General features: G+C 32.2%; 1 protein-coding gene across 1 annotated transcript; it reads right to left on the reverse strand.

The window, feature by feature from the left end:
• Nucleotides 1-262: 262 nt before the first annotated feature.
• On the reverse strand, nt 263-21,303 carry LOC130622682 (polyunsaturated fatty acid 5-lipoxygenase-like). The gene is made up of 15 exons (XM_057438173.1): nt 20,419-21,303; nt 20,048-20,092; nt 19,126-19,254; nt 18,367-18,464; nt 15,858-15,990; nt 15,079-15,174; nt 6,326-6,422; nt 5,912-6,029; nt 4,520-4,612; nt 4,367-4,427; nt 3,816-3,921; nt 3,263-3,348; nt 2,381-2,554; nt 1,898-2,061; nt 263-1,434 (listed from the first exon to the last, which is right to left on the reverse strand). The coding sequence occupies exons 1-15, from the start codon at nt 21,061-21,063 to the stop codon at nt 1,320-1,322; spliced, it is 2,160 nt and encodes a 719-aa protein (XP_057294156.1). The 5' UTR covers nt 21,064-21,303; the 3' UTR covers nt 263-1,319.

The raw sequence follows: 21,303 nt of genomic DNA on the forward strand, positions 1-21,303 counted from the left end.
AGTTCTGCAAAATAAACTAAGTTCTGCTTGTTGTTCAGAAACACCTCGTAATTATTTTCCTTTTATCAAGTAGAACGCATTTGTCGTCGTAGAGGAGAAATGTAACTGCTACCCCTTGATTTATCTAACCAACATGACAACCTCCCAGGTTTTTTTGCCTTTTTTCCATAATTTTACGGCGTCCTAAGATGGTCAATAAAACAAATATTAGGTTTACTAATTTTAGTGTACGTCAAGTGGTCTGTTGTTATCACACTAGTGATCACAAAAATCATTTTATTGTTAAATTAATATTTACAAAGCTTATCAAAAACGTTCACAAATAAATTAAAATATGTTTGATTTGATCATCCAATAATTATAAATTAGTAGCATTATAAATTACAAAAATAAAATATCCAAATCTCTAACACCAAGTGTAATATAAAATTTACAGAAATTATAAATATGTACAATCTGTGTCGGTACCTGTTAAATTCTTTTAACACAATCAAGGTTTTCAATCCTTTTTTTATTTTTTTAGCTGCTTTCAAGATTTGGTATAATTCCTGCCAACGCCCAGGTTCTTAGACCTAAAGACCTACAAATTGGGAATGTAAACATTTATACCAATAGAGAAAAAATATTAGACATATGAGCCACTACGATGCAAAGTATATAAATAGATAAAAATGTTTTTGAAAATCTATATTATAATACCCGTATAGGTCTGTCCGTCCGTCCGTCAGTCTGTCTGTCACGCAAAATGGTAGCTTAGCTGCGCAGGTAGCAAGACGCACGCAATGCGGTATAAAAAGGACGGGCGAACCCGTGGATTTTTCCACGGGCTAACGACTAGTATTATATATTTTACGGTTTTCAAGGTCGGCTATTCTAATTTCGAAGTTTTTAATGTCTCGTAGACATCCTTTTATAGGGTAAAAGCTAATTCTATATAAGTACAGCAAAACAGAAAATTAACTCTACAGAAACGATTCAATAGATGGATATACTATTGCTGGTGAAACTTAATTAGCACCCCTTTTCATCCCGCAAAACAAAAACAACCAAAGATAGCAACAAGCGTATTAACACAATGAAGTAAGGTTTTTCGAAGCTTTTTTTGATTTATTGTCATATATCAACAAATAAGTATGTTCAGATCTATGTTATAATACCCGTCTGTCCGTCTGTCACGCAAAATGGTACCGCAAGTACCTAAAAGCACGCAATGCGGTCTAAAAAGAACGGGCGAACCCGTGCATTTTTCCACGGGCCACTAGTATCAACAATTAAGTATGTTCAGAAAACGGCATAGGTATGCATGTGTCAGCAAAATACTAAATACTAATAGCGTTTGGAACTTCTTCAGGGTCGAGGTAAGAATAGGGTACAGTCATGGTTTTGTTTCTTTCTTTGATTTTTGCACTGATTTCTTTTAATTCTGTTCGAAATCTAAAAAAAAAACCAAAAAAAACGCGATGATAACAAAATTATGGCTGTAAAGCCATGTAGCCATCCAAGTATAACAATAAATTACATAACCATAAACACACAGAATCTGCTACATGAAAAATTACTTTGGATGTTGACTTTTAGCTATGAAACAATATTCAGGTTTAGTCACAATTATTCTCAGTGTGTGGTATCAAGAAAATACCACAATCATAATAATTATGCAGTTAAACATTCGCATCGCAAAAAGATGAAGCGACAGACTCAAAACAAAACATTTACGTAACAGACACCTTACAGCCTATAGCTGACAAAATAAAAGCACGCTAACACCCTGGCTATAGAGAGGGTCCATTGTACTCACTAAAACCAAATTTTATGCACGCACGCAATGCAGTTTGGCGCCAAAGAATAAACCGCAAAATATTAAACATCAGTATTGACGCGAAATATCTTTTCTAACCTTTCAACAGCTTCAACTGCCTTTGGTTCATATTGATATTGTACTTCGAAATCACCGAGTCCATTTGTACCTCGATCACTCAAAATCTTGGTAACTACCATAATATTTAATGTTGTATCTTTGTTAGGAAGGTGATAGATAATATCTTGCTCAGTGAGAGCAGTCTAAATGAAAGAAAGTAAAGGCGATGTTATTCAACATTGTTTTGATTAACTTAGTTTAAATATATAACAATGCCCAGGATGTCATTCCGGGTGTAATCTAAAATTCGAAAATAGGGGTCGTTGAATCGGAAAGAGAATTTCACCAGAAGGCGGTTTGAGGAATAGTAAATCTTATTATTTTAAAATTTCGATAAAATCGGTTACAAGTCTAGCTTCTCCAATGAATTTTGAAATTCTGGATAAATTTCAATTGGAAAAAACTCTAAGTTGCATGACGAAATTTTCAAGCAGCACCAAGAATAGACTAAAAAACGCATACCTTATTCGTGGGTATTTTACCACTCAGTTGCGCAGGATAATTCGGTGGGAAGGCATACTCGTCATATTGACAAAAGTTTGCAGCCGCATGCCCAACACTGCTTAAAAAGATAATCGAGACAATTGTCTTGATTAAATCGTCCAATTTTTCGAATTTACCATCACCGAAGACACCCTTAGAAAAGAAAAGAAAGTCAGATATTACTTCATAGTTCGGAAGAAAAAAAAAATACAAAACCTGCATCAAAATTGTAAAGTTGAAAACACAGTAAAAAAGACCCGAAAAATCCGATAAACTGCAGGATGGTCACAACAATAAAATTATATAAATTTTGAGGTGAAAATTTAACATTAAAAACGTGTGAAAACAATTTCATAATTTAGGAGATTTTGACGAAGGTTTAAGAGGAAATGTAGAGTTACTATTAATAAATCCTTTTCAACTACAACCAGCGTGGTCACACTTCATAAAGTCTCCTAAATAACCTAATTGAGCCCGAGGTTTTTAAAAAAACCCTGAATTGTTAACCTTGACACACAAAATCGTTACTTCAACTAATATTTCAACACAAATTCTTTTGTTTGTAATATCGGCTGATTCGTTATCGATAAAAGAGGCCCGATGTATGTTTTATTTTGCAACACTGTTCGTTTTGTTACGGTCAGTTTTGACATGATCACACACTACACGGGAGGTCTTCGCCGCAAGTTAACAAACTGTTGATGTTAAAAACTCAACACGCTTTTTAATAACCAACAGGATGGTATCTTATAAAAGCCGAAGAAATTGCTACGCAACAGCCACCCTTAAGCGAGTAAATATATAAAAAAACTCACGGGAAATTACGTCTTGCTTATAAAAAAGCCCTTAGAGAATCTATACCTTGATTCCCGCACCATAAACTTCGTCTGTAAGTGCTGCACCAAATGCTTTTATTTCGAAATCACCATTCAACTTTTCCGGGGTGTCTATGATAAATTAAAATTCAATCATTCATTCATTTATTCATTCACACTTTAAAATCAAACGCAATAACAAATTGCTAAATTATATTTTCTGTCACAAATATTTTTTATGAAATTTCTATTAGTCGCGATAGTAATACTCACAATCTAGTTCAAAAGATTATTCGTAAAAAATAGATACCTCCTAGCTCTTACCAAAAGATATTTTAACACTAGATGATTTTTTAACTATGTAATTTTTGCATATATATACGCATACGTTTTAAGTTTATATACCTGATGATGCAAGCACACAAAAATCTTCATTTTCAAAAATTTAATAAATTTATATTTCAACATGTCATATTAACATTTTAACACGTTTTATAGGTATTTCTGTGGAAGGAGGCCCCAAGTGAATTAAAAATATTAATCAACCAAAGTAAGAAACAAAATAGAAAACGAAATAAAAAGTAACAAACGGGATATACCATAAATATTGGTGAGAATCTCAGTGACATAATCTACGAGAGCGTTATGAATCATGAGGGAATCATCTCGGTACATGTATGACGGTAGAGATGAAGTATCACCCACCTATAAAAAGGTGTAATAAGAGACGTGTTAGGTGGACTGATGTATATTCGTATCTGCATTGACTGGACTAAAAAGACCTAAAACATTTAACGCAATGTTTATTGAAAGCAGAAATTATATTATTAAGTGCCGCCCTCTTACCCTGTTGTGCCCTAGTTGTTCAAGGGAGTTCCCCTACAATAAAGTTACGGGGATTTCTAATAAATATATTATTACTTGTTCGAATAAACTTAATTGCAACACCAACAATCGAGTATTTTGTTGTTCCATGACATCAAAACTTTGACACAAAACAAAAATGAAAACAAATTCTGTTACAAATTTTAGTAACTCTTTATCTTATGACCTTATATGTAAAAAAATGAGATCAAAAGTCTTTAGAAGTTCTACTTGCAAAGAACAAGAAGCAACGATTCCCACATACAAGAAAAACGACTGCTCTTACCCCTCTGACTTCAAGATCTTTTGGTAACCACCCATCAACATCCAATCTCCAGTTTTTCCACCTGCAAAAAGATACATAGTTGTTGCATCAAACACAATTTTGAATATTCACTCACTTAACTTCATGTCCCTTGATAAATACACTCCAACTCACGTTCTTTTTAATATTTCAAATAAACCGCATACACCCATTGTCATGGTAACATCGATCCAACCGTCTGGGGCGAGTAATTTTTGCACAGCTAAGCTAAATATTAAGAGAAGGTGTCACAGACAATTTGGATAAATCATGTTTCTATGTTACGACAAACTTCAAAAGACAAAATAACAAAAGACCAAGGAAAGTTCATTTTTTTTTTGTCAGAATTATTTAAAATAACAGCGAAAAACATCAAGATGAGGCCTGTGCACTAAGTTTGCAGAAACATTACTTTTAACATTATTTTATTTATGACTTCAAATTTATATTTACTTGTCAACGGGTGAAAGTTTGAACACGTTTTTTATATAAGAAACCAATTTATAAGGAACTGACTAATTGCCTTTTAAAAAATAAGAAAATTTAACAAGTTGCACAAAATGTAAAAAAGTAAGAAATTCTTTCCACACGTCTCTCATTAATCACCACAGAAAAAACTTCATTTTATACTATGAGGAATGGCATTTTAGTATTATTACCTGATACAACAGACATAATTTTAAGGCTGATCTCCATTAGACGAATTTTTGTCGCTCGGACTCTATCCGAGTGGACAAGCGACTATTTAATCTCCATATGCCATAGCGAGGTAAAGATGAGCACCAAATGATTAAAGTGGAAACATGAATATAATTCTTATTTTTTTGCAGAAAAATATTTTAGCACATTTTTGGAGCATAATGTTTATTATTTTAAATCTGATTGGCTGTCAAAGGTTTGTGACGACAAAAATCGCTAACGATCGCTGAAAAAGTTCGAACTGTTTCAACTCCTTTGGCGATCCCAGCGAACAGCTCATGTTACGCAATTTTACGTAAACAAACCTTATGCGCATGCTCACATCCCAATCGCTAGAGCCCGAGCGACCAAAATTCGCTTAATAGAGTTCAGCCTTTAGATAATAAATAAAAAACAAAAAAGGCATTATTTCATCTTTTCTTGTATGTATGTTGATAAAAGTTTCTTTGTTGAGTTAAAATCATTTAATCGAATATCTCTCCTACAGACCCCGTTTAAAATTAAGAAACTTTTTCAGAAACTACTAGTAAAATGACCTCAGAATTTGAGAAGCTTTACGAGTTCGCTTGGTTTCTTATAAGAAAAAAAAGTAGTCCTATTGTACATGGGGGATTGAGAAGCTATCAGGACATCAATTGAAGAAAATTATTTGTCACAAAATGTTTTCGTCAGGAAAGGCGACGAAATACTTTGATGTATATACGGAAACTTTCCCTGGCTAATATTCTGTTTTTCATGGAAAGGTACCTACATCTATCATTTTCAAACATTTCTCTGGAAGAAAAGAACATTTAATTTCAAAGTATATGATGTCCCAATTTGACCTACTTGTTTATCGCGATAAGGTAAAGAAAATGCGGTGCGAGCAAGCGAAACACGGGGTGCGATGGCGACAGACTGCGATGCACAGCGACACACATCGACTCGACCACAAGATGAGTAAAACCTAGAGAAAAAGAGAAATGAAACAAAAAAAAACAAATAAACAAATAAGAAAACAAACAAACAAAACGGTTTACGCTATTTACTCCTTCTGATACAGTTTGAACTATATTAATAGATACGTTTACTCAACAGTCAATTTATGACTCCGACATAAAAAGTCCGTAAAAAATGACTGTAATGTTGATAAAACAGAACTCCTAATTCAACATACTGTTAAACTGAGTGACTTACAGCAGTTTTCGGCAGTACGAGAGATTTTGAAATTTTGCTATTACATGTTGAAATAAATCAACTCACCAAGATGTGTGCAAGCTTGATGGAGAGCACAATCAGCATTATTGAAATACATTTTAGCCAACATCCATGTGTAGGGTGGATCATTGGGAAGAAAAATCTAAAAATTCAAAATAACAATAAGTTATATTTCCGAGACTTTTCATTGCGTCATAGAGATGAGGCTTTCGTAACTCTCAACAAATGATCCGGCGCATAGATACAAGGTTTTGAAACCCAAAAAATTGTTACTCTAGGACAAAATAATACGTTTTAAAGGGTTTGCAATGAAAAATTTGATTCAAAGGAAGAAGAAAATGTTAAAATGTTTTAACAACCGTTTATTATTTTTTTTGGTACATTAAAAATTTTTTTTAAAAAAAAATCGCTGAACAAGCAAATGTTTCTCTGTCGTTTTTATTCACAAGAATGTTTTTTATGTCAATATTGTCCGTATTGATATACGTGGAAGGAACTAGCGGAATTTGTGAGAATGATTTACATGACAACTGTCCATTGTTGTTATGTTTCCTCCACTTGAACAGTAGTAACAATTACAACAAAAGAGCATGTAGGGAATGATCGACATGCAGGAAATGATCAACATGCAGGGAATGATCAACGTGCAGGGAATGATCAACAAGTAGGGATGATCAACATAAGGAAATGATCAACATGGAGGAAATGATCAACATGCAGGGAATGATCAACTTGCAGGGAATGATCAACATGCAGGGATTGATCAAAATAGGCAAATAACTCTAAGACCATTGACAGCAAAACATATTAAATAGCTTTATGGCAAATCGTGATTTACTAAATTATATTTCGCTGTACGCATTATTTGAATCTAGCTGTACAACAAGCAAAGTGAATGTCGCGCACAAGATTTGTTCAGAGGCACATAAGATAATGTTGGTTAACCCAGGGGCGGCGCAACTAGGGAAGGGGTCTGGAGGGCGGGGGCTTCAGCGCCCTCTGGACTCCAGCTGTTTCGGCAACTCGCTTCACTCGTTGATTGTCACTAAAATCTTAAAATCTCCCACTTTGCCTAAGCCCCCCACTTTTGAAATTGTGGCGCTGCCTCTGTAACCTGTAGAAGAATATACGCTTTTTTTATTTTAAATACCAAAATTCTAACTACGCTGGTCATTATTCTTATTTCTCTATCTAAACAATAGCCCTATTGTTTTTGCTTACAAATCCTAGCCTTATATTCTTATAAAGCATCTTATTATTAATAAAAGCGTGAATCACGTAACTTTAAAAGAACCTTAGATTCAAAATCTACATAATGCTTTGAGCGTCTCCCAGTCCGACATTACAAGGATGTAACGCGATCGCAAAGCAAAACCATATTATTACAGGGTTAGCTATATTATGATAGAACATGTGTGGTACATAAAAAATCAAGCAAACATCCCTCGTGTACTTTTTAGATATTTTTAAAAGCAATTCTCTTCAGTCGGAAGGTTAACTATTATTAAATTGAGACGATCACAAATCACTTTGCTCATTAAATCTATTAAGGACATCCGCAGTTTCATAATTAGACACCCTTCTACACATTTGTAAACATACGGCTTGAATGTTGTTCATAACTGCTTTTCATATGAAACGATAGAGTAGCAGTTTTGACTGATAAAGGACGATGAACATAGATCATAAACACATCTCAACACAAGAATAACTTCAGCATGTTATGATCGTATAAAAGTATGGCACATATGGATACAGCTACACTGTTTTTATTACTGATATTAAACGCAATCCATAAAGGTGATAATTTTCTATTTTTATTTAACTTTTCTATATTTTTAAAAGTAACTAGTGGTCGGACAAATGTGGCATATTTTTCATTTGAATGAGACAAAGGTACAACTTGGAATAAACAGGCTGAGAAAAAAATGTGAACAATTGCTTCTCTTTTTGTTGTTACGTACATATAGTATAGAGTGTAACACAGAACGTTTGTGAATTCTGCTTCTCACCAAATAGTTCCGAACCGAAGGACCACCTTTTTACTGATAGTAGTCAAGTCTTAACAACATTGGCACTTGATCTTTTGCATGTTACAAAAAGCATAACGCTATTCCCAGGTAAACTTTTAACTAAACTAAGTGTCTGCGACACAACCGGTAGGAATAGGGATTCGAAATTTTTCTCTCATATTTTATAATTATTCTCTTCAGAATGAATATTAAAAAATGTACGTTTTTAAAGCGCATTCATTAAGGTTCACATTTTCTAGGTTCTTCACTTGTATAACAAGCAAATGTGATTTTTTTATCTTCAGGAAAATAATGCTTTCAAGGTTTGTATCGACAAGATGGATAACAAAGAAGAGCCTTTATGAACAATTATGAACGCCCTAAAACAGCGTTGCCACTGTTTTTTCAAATTTTTAACGCTTTTGGGGTATTTTCACAAAAAAATTGAGGAGATTTAAGGGCATAGAGAATATTTGAGGAGATTTTAGAGATATGTCAGGGATAAATTAATTCTGTGCCTATATAACATTTCTATGCATTTTTAAATAAAAAAATAAAATAAAGAACGGTTACAAACTTAACACTGAGGAGAATTGAGGAGAAAGTTGTTGAGAATATATTTTAGAAGAGATTTTCAAAAGACTTGCAAAACTTGCGAGAACTTGGAAGATCTAAGAAGAAGTGACAACCAACTTTGGCGAATTTTAATGTGTGTTTTTTATAATAACTTTACGATGATTTGTATAAGAAGCAAATGTGGAGGGGTTTTTATATTTAGGAAAATTATTTAAACTGTTTCCTTTTTCTTTTTAGCACTCAACTGCACAATAACAACAGAAACTTCAACAATCACCAAACAAGTTGGTGACACAGTAACTCTGCAATGGAAGGTGGAAAGACAACATGGCATCAATTTTCAATCAATCGAATGTAAAAATCAAAACGCTTTGATAGCAACTGGAACTTCTAGCTCATTTAATGTGAACAAATTTCTAAATGATGACGACCTTAAAAAAAGACTAAATTTAAATAGAATTCGCACAACTTATAGCATTGAGATTTCATCACTAACTAAAAAAGAATCCAGTATATATGAATGTTCCATCCTATGCACATCTGATAGGGGACATTATTACACAACACCAATACAACTAAATGTAAAAAGTATGTCCTCTTTGGTCGTGTTTACTTTTTCAATGCAAATATTGAAAAACTGTAGGGAGTTATTTTTACCCTGGTACACTTTGCAACAAAATGAAATAATGTCACACCATGACAGCTAGTGTAAAATTTAAGGAGACTTTACCAAGGATAATTCCTATAGGTTCTCTCAACAATGTTGCAATGAATATAGAGAACTTAAATGTACAAAAGAATTTCATGTCACAATCATAATAGTGGAGTTGACATCTCGATTCTGCTTTAGATCACAAAACAGTAAATGAGCCCAATATAATCGGAGGTAACCACACTGTAAATGGTGAGGAAACAAAGAAAGGAGATGACATACAAACGAAGACGAAAGAAAAAAAGCAACTTTACATGTGGATTGGAATAGTTGCAACATTTCTCTTTGTTGTCATCATCATTTCTGTCATCGTCTGCTTCAAGAAAAAACGTAAGTCGATACTTTTAGTTCATTGGTGAGTATCTGATTTAAGGGGTAATGTTATATCTTTCTATAAAGTTCAAATAAGTAAGAATGATAAGTCACAAATCTTCGAATTTATATATAAAAAAGCAAAAATCATGCTGAAGCTTGTCGATCAAACCTAATCAAGGGTTTGTTTAGTCGAACAAATTTCTAGTAATTACCCTCAAATGTGCTTATAAGCGATTTAATAAGTGATTTACTCATAATGTTTGTACAAGCCCTTCACATCATCGCAAAAATATGCTCCATTAAGACTGTTTAAGTATCACTGAGTAGAAGATAAAGAAGAAAGTCGGGCGGCTAAAGAACTGTGAAGCAATTTGCTCAAAATATTTAACAAGGAACTTAGGAATTAAATCAAAATTGTTTTTTTAAAGCGAAAGATTAAAGAAGTTGAAAATTACTCTCTGTGAGAGTAATACTGGAGATCGTAGACTAACTTGCGAAAACGTAAAAAAAACATTTTAATGCTCTTCTTTAGCAAGTCATAGAGAAAATAATTGATAGAATTTTGTTAAAAAAGACTTGAAGGGTATCAAAAGATATACGAAAGAAAAATTGAAGAAGACAACTACAAGATACAAAATTAAATTGGAGGTTGGAGAATATCATGCAGCCATTCATTTTATCCTTATTCAGAAAAACTGTTCCACAGTTGAAAAGAATAATTCTTATAAAAACAATTAGGGATTAGAACCGTAGACTCTAGTTTAAACATTAACCTTGATTATTGATATTTTTAATTTAATAAAAAAGCAATTCGGAATAATTAAAACTATTTTTAAATTTTCTGGCACTAGAATTAAAACTTATTAGTCACGTAATAAATTACTCCGTTCCTAGTTACACACAAACAACACAGTTTTCCATGAAAATTAAGAAATGATGAGACACTGAAAAGCCAATTTAAAACTTAACATGTGGTTAAATATAATTATGTCATGGCTGTCTACGCCATTACGTCACAAGCCCTCCTCCTGTTAAATCTTTTTTCATCTAGCTACGGTTAAAGTTTCAATAAATGCAATCTTCGTGTTATAAAACTTGCAACTTTTAAACAAGACATGATTTATAAAAGAAAAGTATTTTCAGGCAACGTGACTTTTTCGTAGTAGCAACAACGAACATTTTTTTTCTGAAGATATCTCACAGACCATACACAGACGTTTACACACTAACCACTTATTTCAACAAAAGTTCTGAAAACACGTACAACTTTGTCTTTTCGCTATCAGCTGAAGTTCATTGGATGTCACATTTATTGAAAAAATAGGTCAAGTACCAGTACCAAGAAAATTCCAACAATCATGTCCTTTCTACTCCTACCATTTTCTACAAACCTGAATTTTCCCCCCACTTCCTCAACCCTAATTTCCATTACTGTTAAATATTCTGATTTCTTTTTGTTATAGTGTATAAGATAAAGAAATTTACACCAGAGGAAAAGAAAGACAGCTCTACACATAAAGTTACGTTACTTAATGGTAATATGTTTGTCGTCAATTCTTTTTATCTATATTAAAATACTGTCAGATGCATTTTTTTAGCAACTGTTGACCTGGTAGTTAAGTTGCTAAAAAAAACTTAATAGAAAAGTTGCTCATTGGTTGCTTAGAAGAAAAAAAAGATTCCAATATTATGAAACCCCTGACTAAAATTATTGGTGTTTAATTACAATAATTTGATTTAATGTCAAAATTTACACTTATTACCGAGGCTGATTAATTATTTGACTTAAAATCTGGGAAATGGGGCTGTTTATTATTATCTTTACTATGATTCCGAATATTTATACAGGATAGCCACTTTTTATTGAAGTGGATCCTGTGTTCTGAATGTATACATTAGGTATACACCGACATTAGCTACCCAATTTTCCTTAAATGACAATGGTTGACCCGTAGCTGTGGTAAAGTTACATGCTTATCATAACTGCGCTGTGGTCAAAACCACAGAGAGTGACCACACGAAGCAAACTCCATAACCAATAGACTACACGCCACAAATGGGTATATACGATTACTGTAGGTGGCAGAAAAAGAAGTTTCACAATGTTAAAAATCACAGTAGCTAAGATACAATGATTTAAAACTGCAGCCAAAAAATAATTTGTTGCTTTTATCAAGTATTGTTTAAACTAAACTTTGGCAGAACTCTACAGGTTTTAGTACAGTTGCTTATAAAATAGTTACTTATAAAAAAATACATGTATTCTGTCTATACGTAAGCCAAAATGGTATCTCAAGTAGTAGGAAGATTAAATAAAAATTAACTAGAGTACATGCCATAAGAAACTACCTAAGTGCAAATGAAACATCCTCTAACTTAAATTAAGAACAAGTTGAGAACATCTTTGTATGGCGTCTATGAAAATTGCTTAGAAATAAAACAAATTTATCAACCTGTAAATTACATATTCACTTTCAAGTTATGGTAATATTTGACATTTAAAAACCTCCTGAGGTTGCTCCTGTTGTTATTTTAAGGATGTCTTTAGACTGAAAAAACGGGTACCAGTTAAACGGTTATGATTTTTGTGGATTAAAAAATATGTGACATTTCACAGCTGTTAATTTTCAAGGATAACTATGTGCAAGAACATTTGTGTGTATTATTTTTGCGAGTCTTTTTTAAAAGAAACAGTTACAGAGGCGATCTTTGATATGGTTTTTTTTCAAGTTGTTGATGATTTGTTATGTGGGATTGAAATTACCCTGTTATACTCTCAACGATAAAGTTTTTCGAAATTTATATAAAAAAAGTTTTTCCTTTTTTATTAATTCCGTTATTGGTATCTTAGAGAACAATTGTGCATTTAGGTAGCCTTTTAACATGGACCCGATATGAGATTTGGAATAAAATTGTGTTTACTTCAAGTTTTTCACATTGGGATTGTGTGAGCTCCACATGCACCATAACTTTGTACACGTGTGCAATAACTTTTTGCGCATGCGCAATAGCTTTGTGGAAATGTGCAAGTTTGGTTTTTAGGTAAATCGTGTTTAAATAAATATTTTGAGGGTTAAATAAAATTAACACCGAAATTATGTAAACATTTGTAAAGACTACACAAGAGACTTAAATAAAATTTTCATAACACTTCATGCAAAGGCTGGAAATTAATACATGCGATTATTAGTAGCCTTAGCTTTCATGGCGCCTGCAAACTGGTAGTAGATTCTAACCATGGTATAAGTTGTTTACTGTTAACTCAAATAAAATGAAATTTTTTTATAGGTCAAAAGACAAAAACAGAAGATTTTGAAGAAGCACAATATGCAGACTTGTTGACAGAACCACAACAAGAAACATACACTGACTTAAATTTGAAGTCTGCTTTGTGGCCATCACATGAATACGAATACGTCAAAACAGTTCAAAATTCAAAGAAACTTGATAAAAAATCTACTGTTGTCTACGAGTATATTGATCCAAGCTTTCAACTCAAGTTGCCCAAACATTATGTATGAATATCAATACCAAAATAACAACCATAGCAGAAATGGATGAGTTATTAAGAGCCAACGCCCCCTATGACAGTAGACAAGAATAACCAAGAGATAAAAATTCCACTTTTCAAACTCAACAGTCTTATCATATAAAAAATAAAATGGACTATAAAGAACTAAAACTATTTTTGTAATATTATGTTATAAATAAGACAATCAAAATCACGCTACACCCTTGCAACACAACTGACTATATTTATTCATTATAATTCAGTGTTATTTATTCTATTAACAAGTTATTACCAATAAAAGTCCCTCTTTTCTCGTGTATTTGCAGAATTTGGCTAATGATATGTGCACACTGAAAAAAAGATGCTGGGTTTGAAATTTTTCAGTTGTCAGTAAAATTTAATAAAACTCCCCTTAATCCCTACTAGCATCTTAAATTTATTTATTTATTTATGTGTCATTGGAAGTTTTATATTTTTATCATGAAAATGTTCTGAATTAAATACATTTGCTTTGAAAGCAGTATTTGTTAATAAAGTTGTAATTATTATGAATATTAAAGTGATAAATATGTCATCCAAAGGCAGTGGTTATTTCACAGTCTGGTGGCCAAACAACTCAAATTCTTCAATGAGAACTTACAAAGTGCAAAAATTTGCCAGTACTGCGTGAAAGGAGAGAAATAAACACAGGAATTAATACAAAGGGCTAGATTTAATACTAGAACTAAGCCAGCAAAGGTCAGGTTAAATAAATTGGAAGGGATGCAAATTTTTTAAATAAATGGAGTGTAGGTTAAAATTGAAATGGGGAATTCGTTTTAAGGAATGTTAATAGTAAAAAGGGAACTAAAAATAAGATTACTATGTTTTAGTACAACCCATTCAGTCTATGGCACCCTTAAAAATATATTAGATGCATAAAACTATTGTTACAATTTGTAGGAAATCATCATGATACGCAATGAGTCTGTGTGAATGTATATGTAGAAGGATGCACATAATTAAATCGGAGAAACTGTATACAGACCTGTTGGCTATATACACCTGTTATTAATGGACATGTTACAATTGCAGTAAAACTAACATGTTATTTGTTAATCAAACGTTTGTTGATCCGCTTTATATTTATTTCATTTGTGTTTTCATAGGTATTTTCATGTGAATTTAACCCTAAGTTAAGTGCGTACTTGCAAGGGTAATTTTTTCCTGCGAAAAAACGAAATTGCATTGGAAAGGGAAATATGTTAATTTTTTAGAAAAACTTGTTACCAAAGCAATTTTTTATTTTATTTTAAAGAAAATCAAAACAAAAAGAATAGAAACATGTTATATTTGCTACAAAACGCCATATTTTCCATATGTGGGAAGACACAAACTCCCTTATTCTTAGATTTACTAGTTCTGTAGTTAAATAGAACAATAGTGTAGCATAAGAGAAGTTGTTGATTTGAAACTGCTCGATCCATTCATTTTTTCACAGTCATTGAAAAGTTACATTGCGTGTTTGATGATTTCCTCAATGTTGGTATATTGGTTAGTTTCTACTTTTCTATATCACAGGACAACAACTCAATCTTTTATCAAAACGCATGTTGAAAATGACAAAGTTGATGTTAGTCTTAGCCAAGTCTTGTTGAACAAAACAAGACAAAAAAGAAGTAGAAAATCTTACTGGGTTGTCTTCGGATGGAGTTTGCTGTAGCTGAATAGCTATGGGCAGTAAATCTCCATTCTTCTTTGCATGAAACAATGCCATTGCTGGACATACCTGTGAAAAGAAAAATGCTCTGTATAAATAAGCATAAATTGGCTTTGTATAAAAACAGGACACAAAAATACATCTCATTAAACTGGCAGCCTAATTAAAGGGCCCTCTAAAATCTACATGGTACAAAATGCTCATAAAAACGCACCTCAATTAATTACTTTTTCTGCATGCACATGGGGAGAAAATAATATTTTTTTAAATAATTATTTCCCATCAAATTTGTAAAAAGATACCTGTTTGGGCAGTAAATGCATGCACCTGCAAGGTTGCAACTGTACGTCTTGGATATATAAATTGAATATTACTACTATCCTTACAAATGAGTGCTCACAACATGAAAAAAAAGTTTGATACTACAATTTTTGGTATTATTGCAAAAAGATTCAGAATTGCTCCTGAATGCAACAATGAAATATAATAAAAAAGGACGAATAAGTTACAGTAAGTATAAACAAACTATAAAGAAAAATATAAAAACGTCCTTAAAAATATCATCTCATGATGAATCAATCAGATGATCTTTATACCATGTCCAGTGTAAATTATAAGATAAATTGTTAGCCCTTGCGTCATTAAACCAGATGAAAAGAATGGAGAACAGTTATGAATCAATGGAGAAATTATTAGTCCTTTCTGCTTCCACTTTACAATGGTTTTATTTAACATCATAGTATAGGTCTTACAAATCTGGAATCTTTGCAAGTCAAATTTTCCAGTATCTTAAGGTTAACAATATACAACTCTTTCCCAGAAACTGCTTCTTCAAGTTTTAATCCATCCAAAAACGGTTCCACCAAGTCATCTGTTACTGGAAAACTAAAGTAAAAAAAAAAGATTATCAAGCAAATCTAGCGCACTATCACAGCTAGCTATACTATAAGCAGGTCTCCCACATAAGAAATAATTAGAGCTTTGTACTAAACTAGTCAATAAGCTTATGGAACAATCCACTTATGCAGAAGAACAATGGAAAAAATATAGGTTCTTTTAGGGGTTTTGCTGATGCTATCAGTAGAGCTTGAAACACTGATGAGAAAAATGTACAGGAACATCTACTTTTAACCAAGTGTTACAAAGATAGTGGTGTTTGAGGTGTTTTGATGGCGTCTTCAACCATCTCGAAAAAAAGATTCAGGGACGGAAGTTTAGGAAGATTAGTGGTGGCGCCGTAGATTAGTGGTTATAGCTTTCGTACTCTGTGCGGGAGACCGGGGTTCGATTCCTCTTGACGGAGATTCATCATGGGCGAGTGAATGTAACCATACCCCCTGGGTAACCCAAGCCATGTAAGGGAAATTAGGAAAATGGCACACAATGTGGGCCATTGGATGTATCCGGGAGTTGTCTAGTAGAGCGCGGGCTCTAATGGGGTCTCCATCTAAGCCATGTCCTCTCCTGGAAATAATAGACAGGGTATATCCCTCGATATTTGTGAGACTAGCCATGTAAAATATGCACATCTATCTATCTATCTAAAAATTATAATTGCATTGTAACATGAAAACAATGCTATTGACGTTGTGATGTTGGTTGGTTAACATTTTGAGACATGTATGAAAGGAAAACGGACACTTCCATTTGCATATTTCACACAGACTTTGTTAATATAAGAGTTTATTTTATTGATACACTGCTGTATTAAATAGCAATCTTTCTTAATCTAACCACCACAACCAGCAGAAAATATGTTATTTGTGTATAATACAAAGTTGATAAAGATTTTCTCAGTAACTTATAAGGATAATATTTTTAGTGGTCGAAATCTGCCAAAATCTACCAAAATTTCAACAATTCTTTTCTCTAAATGTTCTCTAAATTGTGCAGTGTTTTACATAAAGTTAAAGCTATCATTCCTTATTTTTTTGTGAGCATTCTATAAATATGCGAAGATCATTCAGTAAAGTTAATGGTAGTCACGGTTATTATGTGTGCAGTTTATATTACTTCTAGACATTTAAGAAAGAACAGGAATGTACAGTTACTTTTGAAACATGAAAAAAAGGGCAGATTAATAAATACTTGATTATCGCTCAAATTTTTCCTCGAGATCAAGTCGTCGCAGTAACATGTTCCATTAGAACTACTGCATATTTTTGAGCATAGGCAGTGGCAAAGTGTCTGATTGTTTGATGTCAACATCTTACAAGACTTTACCTGTTTTTAAAGGAGGACCTGAGATTTGATGAATATGTTTGTGCATTGAAGTTTTTTTACTAAGAAATATGACAAAATGGTGGATTAAATTAAAATCAAGATTGTAATCAACAATATATTGTTTTACTGTTATTATGAATGTTTTTCTTTATAAATTCAGGGATTATCTCTTAAATCTTACATCACTGAAATTATAACCTGTTACATAACGTAACATCTCCAACAAAAGCTAATTAGAGGTGATTGGTATTAGTTGGTTGAACACATATCACCCTAAGAAACAACTGAGTTGACCGTGATGAACAAGGGAAAATTCGTCAGTGGAGGATTATGGGATAATCGAGATGTCACTATGGCTAAAAAACTCACAAGTAGATATAAACTTATATAGACTATAATTTTCACAAACCTGTTCCATTATTTAAAATAAAGTCTGATTCAAACATAATGGTATCGTTAATCTTAATGGTGCTTGTGCAATTATAACAAAAATCTGTGAATGCTATGTTATGGGTAATGTGAGTGATCAGTTAAAGATTCTTTGTTACAAGGTTAGGCATAACAACCAGTTATTTTGCATGACTTCTAAATATTCCACAGTCCCTGTATCATTACAGTTAGCTATACTTCCATTATCATACGTTATATCCTACAATGACGCTACAATGATGGGTGCTTGCACGATCAAATAACAACTATGTTTGTAATGCATCCTATTTATTGGATTTATTGAAGAGTTATGCACAAGTGAATTTATAATCCAAAATCTGACAAATCTGACAAATCAGTCAGTAAAGTCACACTTCAGAAGCTGAAGATTCTTAATCATGGGAAGCCTGAAATCCGAAAACTATGGTAAGAGGACCAAAGAAGTTGACATTGTTATCTCTTTTCTGAAAAGGTTTTAAATTATTGTATTGTAAATATAGAACTTTAATGTGTTACACATTTTGAATTTTAGATCCATAAGCGTAGTTAAAAAAAACACTTTGACAACTAGGCTTTCTTGTGTTACGCTATAACACTGTATGCACATACTTCTCAGGAATTTCTGTACACAACTGGATAAGAGTAGGATTGCAACCACGAAGACGTTGCTGACCAAAACTTGCATCAGACTTCCAGTTATAGTATCCCTGAAAAAAAAAGAAAAAGAGGGTAAAAACCTTTACAATTTATAATTTATTAAGGCAAATTAACTTAAAATATAATAACTATTAACACTTTTGCAATTCTTAAGAAGGCACTATGTTTATAAACTAGTTTTCTGCTCAGTATTAACGCAGTCTAGATTATGTTATAAAACATATACATTAGATATTACTCAGCTAGTTATCCTTTAATTTTCCCAACAATTTACACTTTTTTATGCTAAGGCACGTAAAATTCATTATTAGACAGGAAAAAAAGTCAAGCACTGACTTATTTTTATTTTTAGAATTGGTTGTTTAGTATTTCGAAACAAATAAGCAAAGTTATTTACTTTGCCTCAATAGCTGTTATTTTTTAGATGTTCTTTTATTATTTCTTATATTACCTTAATTTTAGAAATAACATTTGATAATAATGCTATAAATCATTAATTAAGTCTTATGTAATCAGTGCTCAATTCACAGTAGCAATGAGTTTGAAAATAAAAATAAAAATTAAAAAATGTTTGCTTCAAAAATTTCAAGATGGACAAAATCAGATGGAGATAAAGCTAACTGCACTCTCTCACTAAGAGAAGCCATGATGTAGCAGACTAGAAAATGAAACTGTGTTAAAAGTTGCAGTTTCAACTATAAAGTTTCTTACATACGGTATACCAAAAGAGCCTTTATAAACATCTAACATGTCATCCAAGTTACTCCATTTGTTTGTCGTCAACAACTTTGTGAATTTTTTTTGTGCAAGAAACTTCACCTTCTTACCAACAATATCCCACTAAAAACAAAGAAAACAACTGGAAAAAAGTTTCAAAATTTTATATATTATATATGTTTTGCAAAGTTATCCTCTAAATTGATTAGGAAATAGCAGTATCCTGCTACCCTACTCAGCTAAAGGATCAAATAAAAAAAACAAGTTGTATGGATGTGTGTTAGCAGAATAAAAAACTCAATGAATTATAAAAAATAGCACGCCCTAATATTCTTGCATACAATAATCGAACAACTTAATTTGAAAAGAAATGAACACAAAAACAATTAGATTCTGATTTTTGCCCAGGCATTAAACAAACAAAACATCAACTCAGAAAATACACAGACGATGCAAAATCTCACTGGGTCACTTTTCAGCAAAAATACAAACAAAATTGTGAAAATGCTAAGAAAATTAGCTCATAAGCTTTTTGCATTATAGCAGTAAATGCACTCCAATAGTAAAAAGCCCTTAGCCTTTTCTGTATGGCAAATTTGATAAAAAAATTAATCAAAATAGAGTTAAACGAATGCCAGAATTAAAAACAAATATACACACATTTCAACATATGGAAATACTTTATTAAATTGCATAAACAAACAAATCACTAAGCAATGTGGGTTACTGAAGTTTTTATCACAAAAGAATAGGTAACTACTCTATTACACAACTAAAATATCACCGTAAAAACAGGATTAAAGATGACAAACTGAACACACAACAAATTCTAACATACCGATAAAATTTTATTTTTATCATTTTACAGAGAACAAAAATGGATTTATGCTTCTGTGATATTTGCAATTTTACTGACCTTGTAGTCATTACTAAAGTGTTCTTCAACAGGACAAGTTTTGACCTATAAACAAAATACAAAACTACAATCCCAGACAAAATAAGTTGCAAAATGTGTTTTTTCAGTGAAAAGTCAGTGTTTTTTGTGCCCTGACAGATAGAAACAATACTGATACAAGGAAGGGGAGAGAAACACTATTTGCCACTATATTTTGTCTGTGATAATAGATAAACTACAAGTGTAGGTGTGAAGATACAAAACCAATTCAATTACATAAAAAAAAATTAAAATAGATTTAAGATATTCTTACAATCCCTTTACCTTACTTGATGTATAGCACAACAACTCATTTTACGCATTTAAGCAAATAAAAAATAAAACAAACATACTCCCTTTGGTATACCAGGAATACTGTCTGCAAACATGTACTTTGTTTTTTTCTCATCCAGTTCCCAGCTGCGTTGAATTTTACGTGGATCAAACTGTGGCAGAACAGAGTCATACTGTAGTAATAAATATTTTCGGTTAGGTTCAATCCATCTGTTGCAAGGAAACACCAAAATAGGGTCAAGTCCTGAATGAATATTGTTTATTATCTTTTTGTTTTTCTCAATAGTTTTTTCCTCACTGTCGATGTTATTGTTATTAACTATGTTTTGTTTTTCATCTTCATTACAAATGCAATTATTCGGTGTTTTCTCTTTTTCAGATTTCTCAGAGTTACTTTTCATAGCATATTGTTTAATTTTAATTGTTTCGACAAACCAGTCATCACCAATCCCTTTCTTATCCCTCCATAGTTGAATACTTCGGATTTTACCAAGATTTGGCACATTTCTTATCTTAAATAGATCAACACTTCCTTTCTCAAAATCATTTCGCCATCTAACATCCAACAGAAGATCACGTGATTTTCCCTCGTTTTCATCAATTAAAACACAGTACACATTACTGTCAGTACCAGCACCCTTAACATCTCCAGTTTTTATAATAATTTCAAAATCGATGCTCTTTTTAGATAATGCTACACCCATTTGTATTCAATTTTTCTAAAGATGAGAAATAATAACAAAAACAAATTTTCTATAGTACAACATATTTACACCTATGAATATATTCACACTTTTACTGTCTCACTTTAAATTACTTTGAATGAAAAAGATAACATCTTAAAACTATCTATAACAAGAAAAACAAAAAAAACAGAGAAGAAAAGAACAAGAACACTAAAAAATCCAATTCAATATAAACAAACAGAAATTATATGCCCACAA

This window comes from Hydractinia symbiolongicarpus, chromosome 12 (genome assembly GCF_029227915.1).
Source record: "Hydractinia symbiolongicarpus strain clone_291-10 chromosome 12, HSymV2.1, whole genome shotgun sequence".
Lineage (NCBI taxonomy): Eukaryota > Metazoa > Cnidaria > Hydrozoa > Anthoathecata > Hydractiniidae > Hydractinia > Hydractinia symbiolongicarpus.

What these genes read in the sequence shown, in the direction of transcription:
- LOC130622682 (XM_057438173.1), bottom strand. Translation starts at nt 21,063, where the DNA reads ATGGGTGTAGCATTATCTAAAAAGAGCATCGATTTTGAAATTATTATA. An exon ending in CTTGCAAAGATTCCAGATTT is followed by an intron (nt 15,175 to 15,857) that starts GTAAGACCTATA and finishes TTCTTTTCACAG; the next exon opens with GTATGTCCAGCAATGGCATT. An exon ending in AAGATCTTGAAGTCAGAGGG is followed by an intron (nt 3,922 to 4,366) that starts GTAAGAGCAGTC and finishes ACCTTTTTATAG; the next exon opens with GTGGGTGATACTTCATCTCT.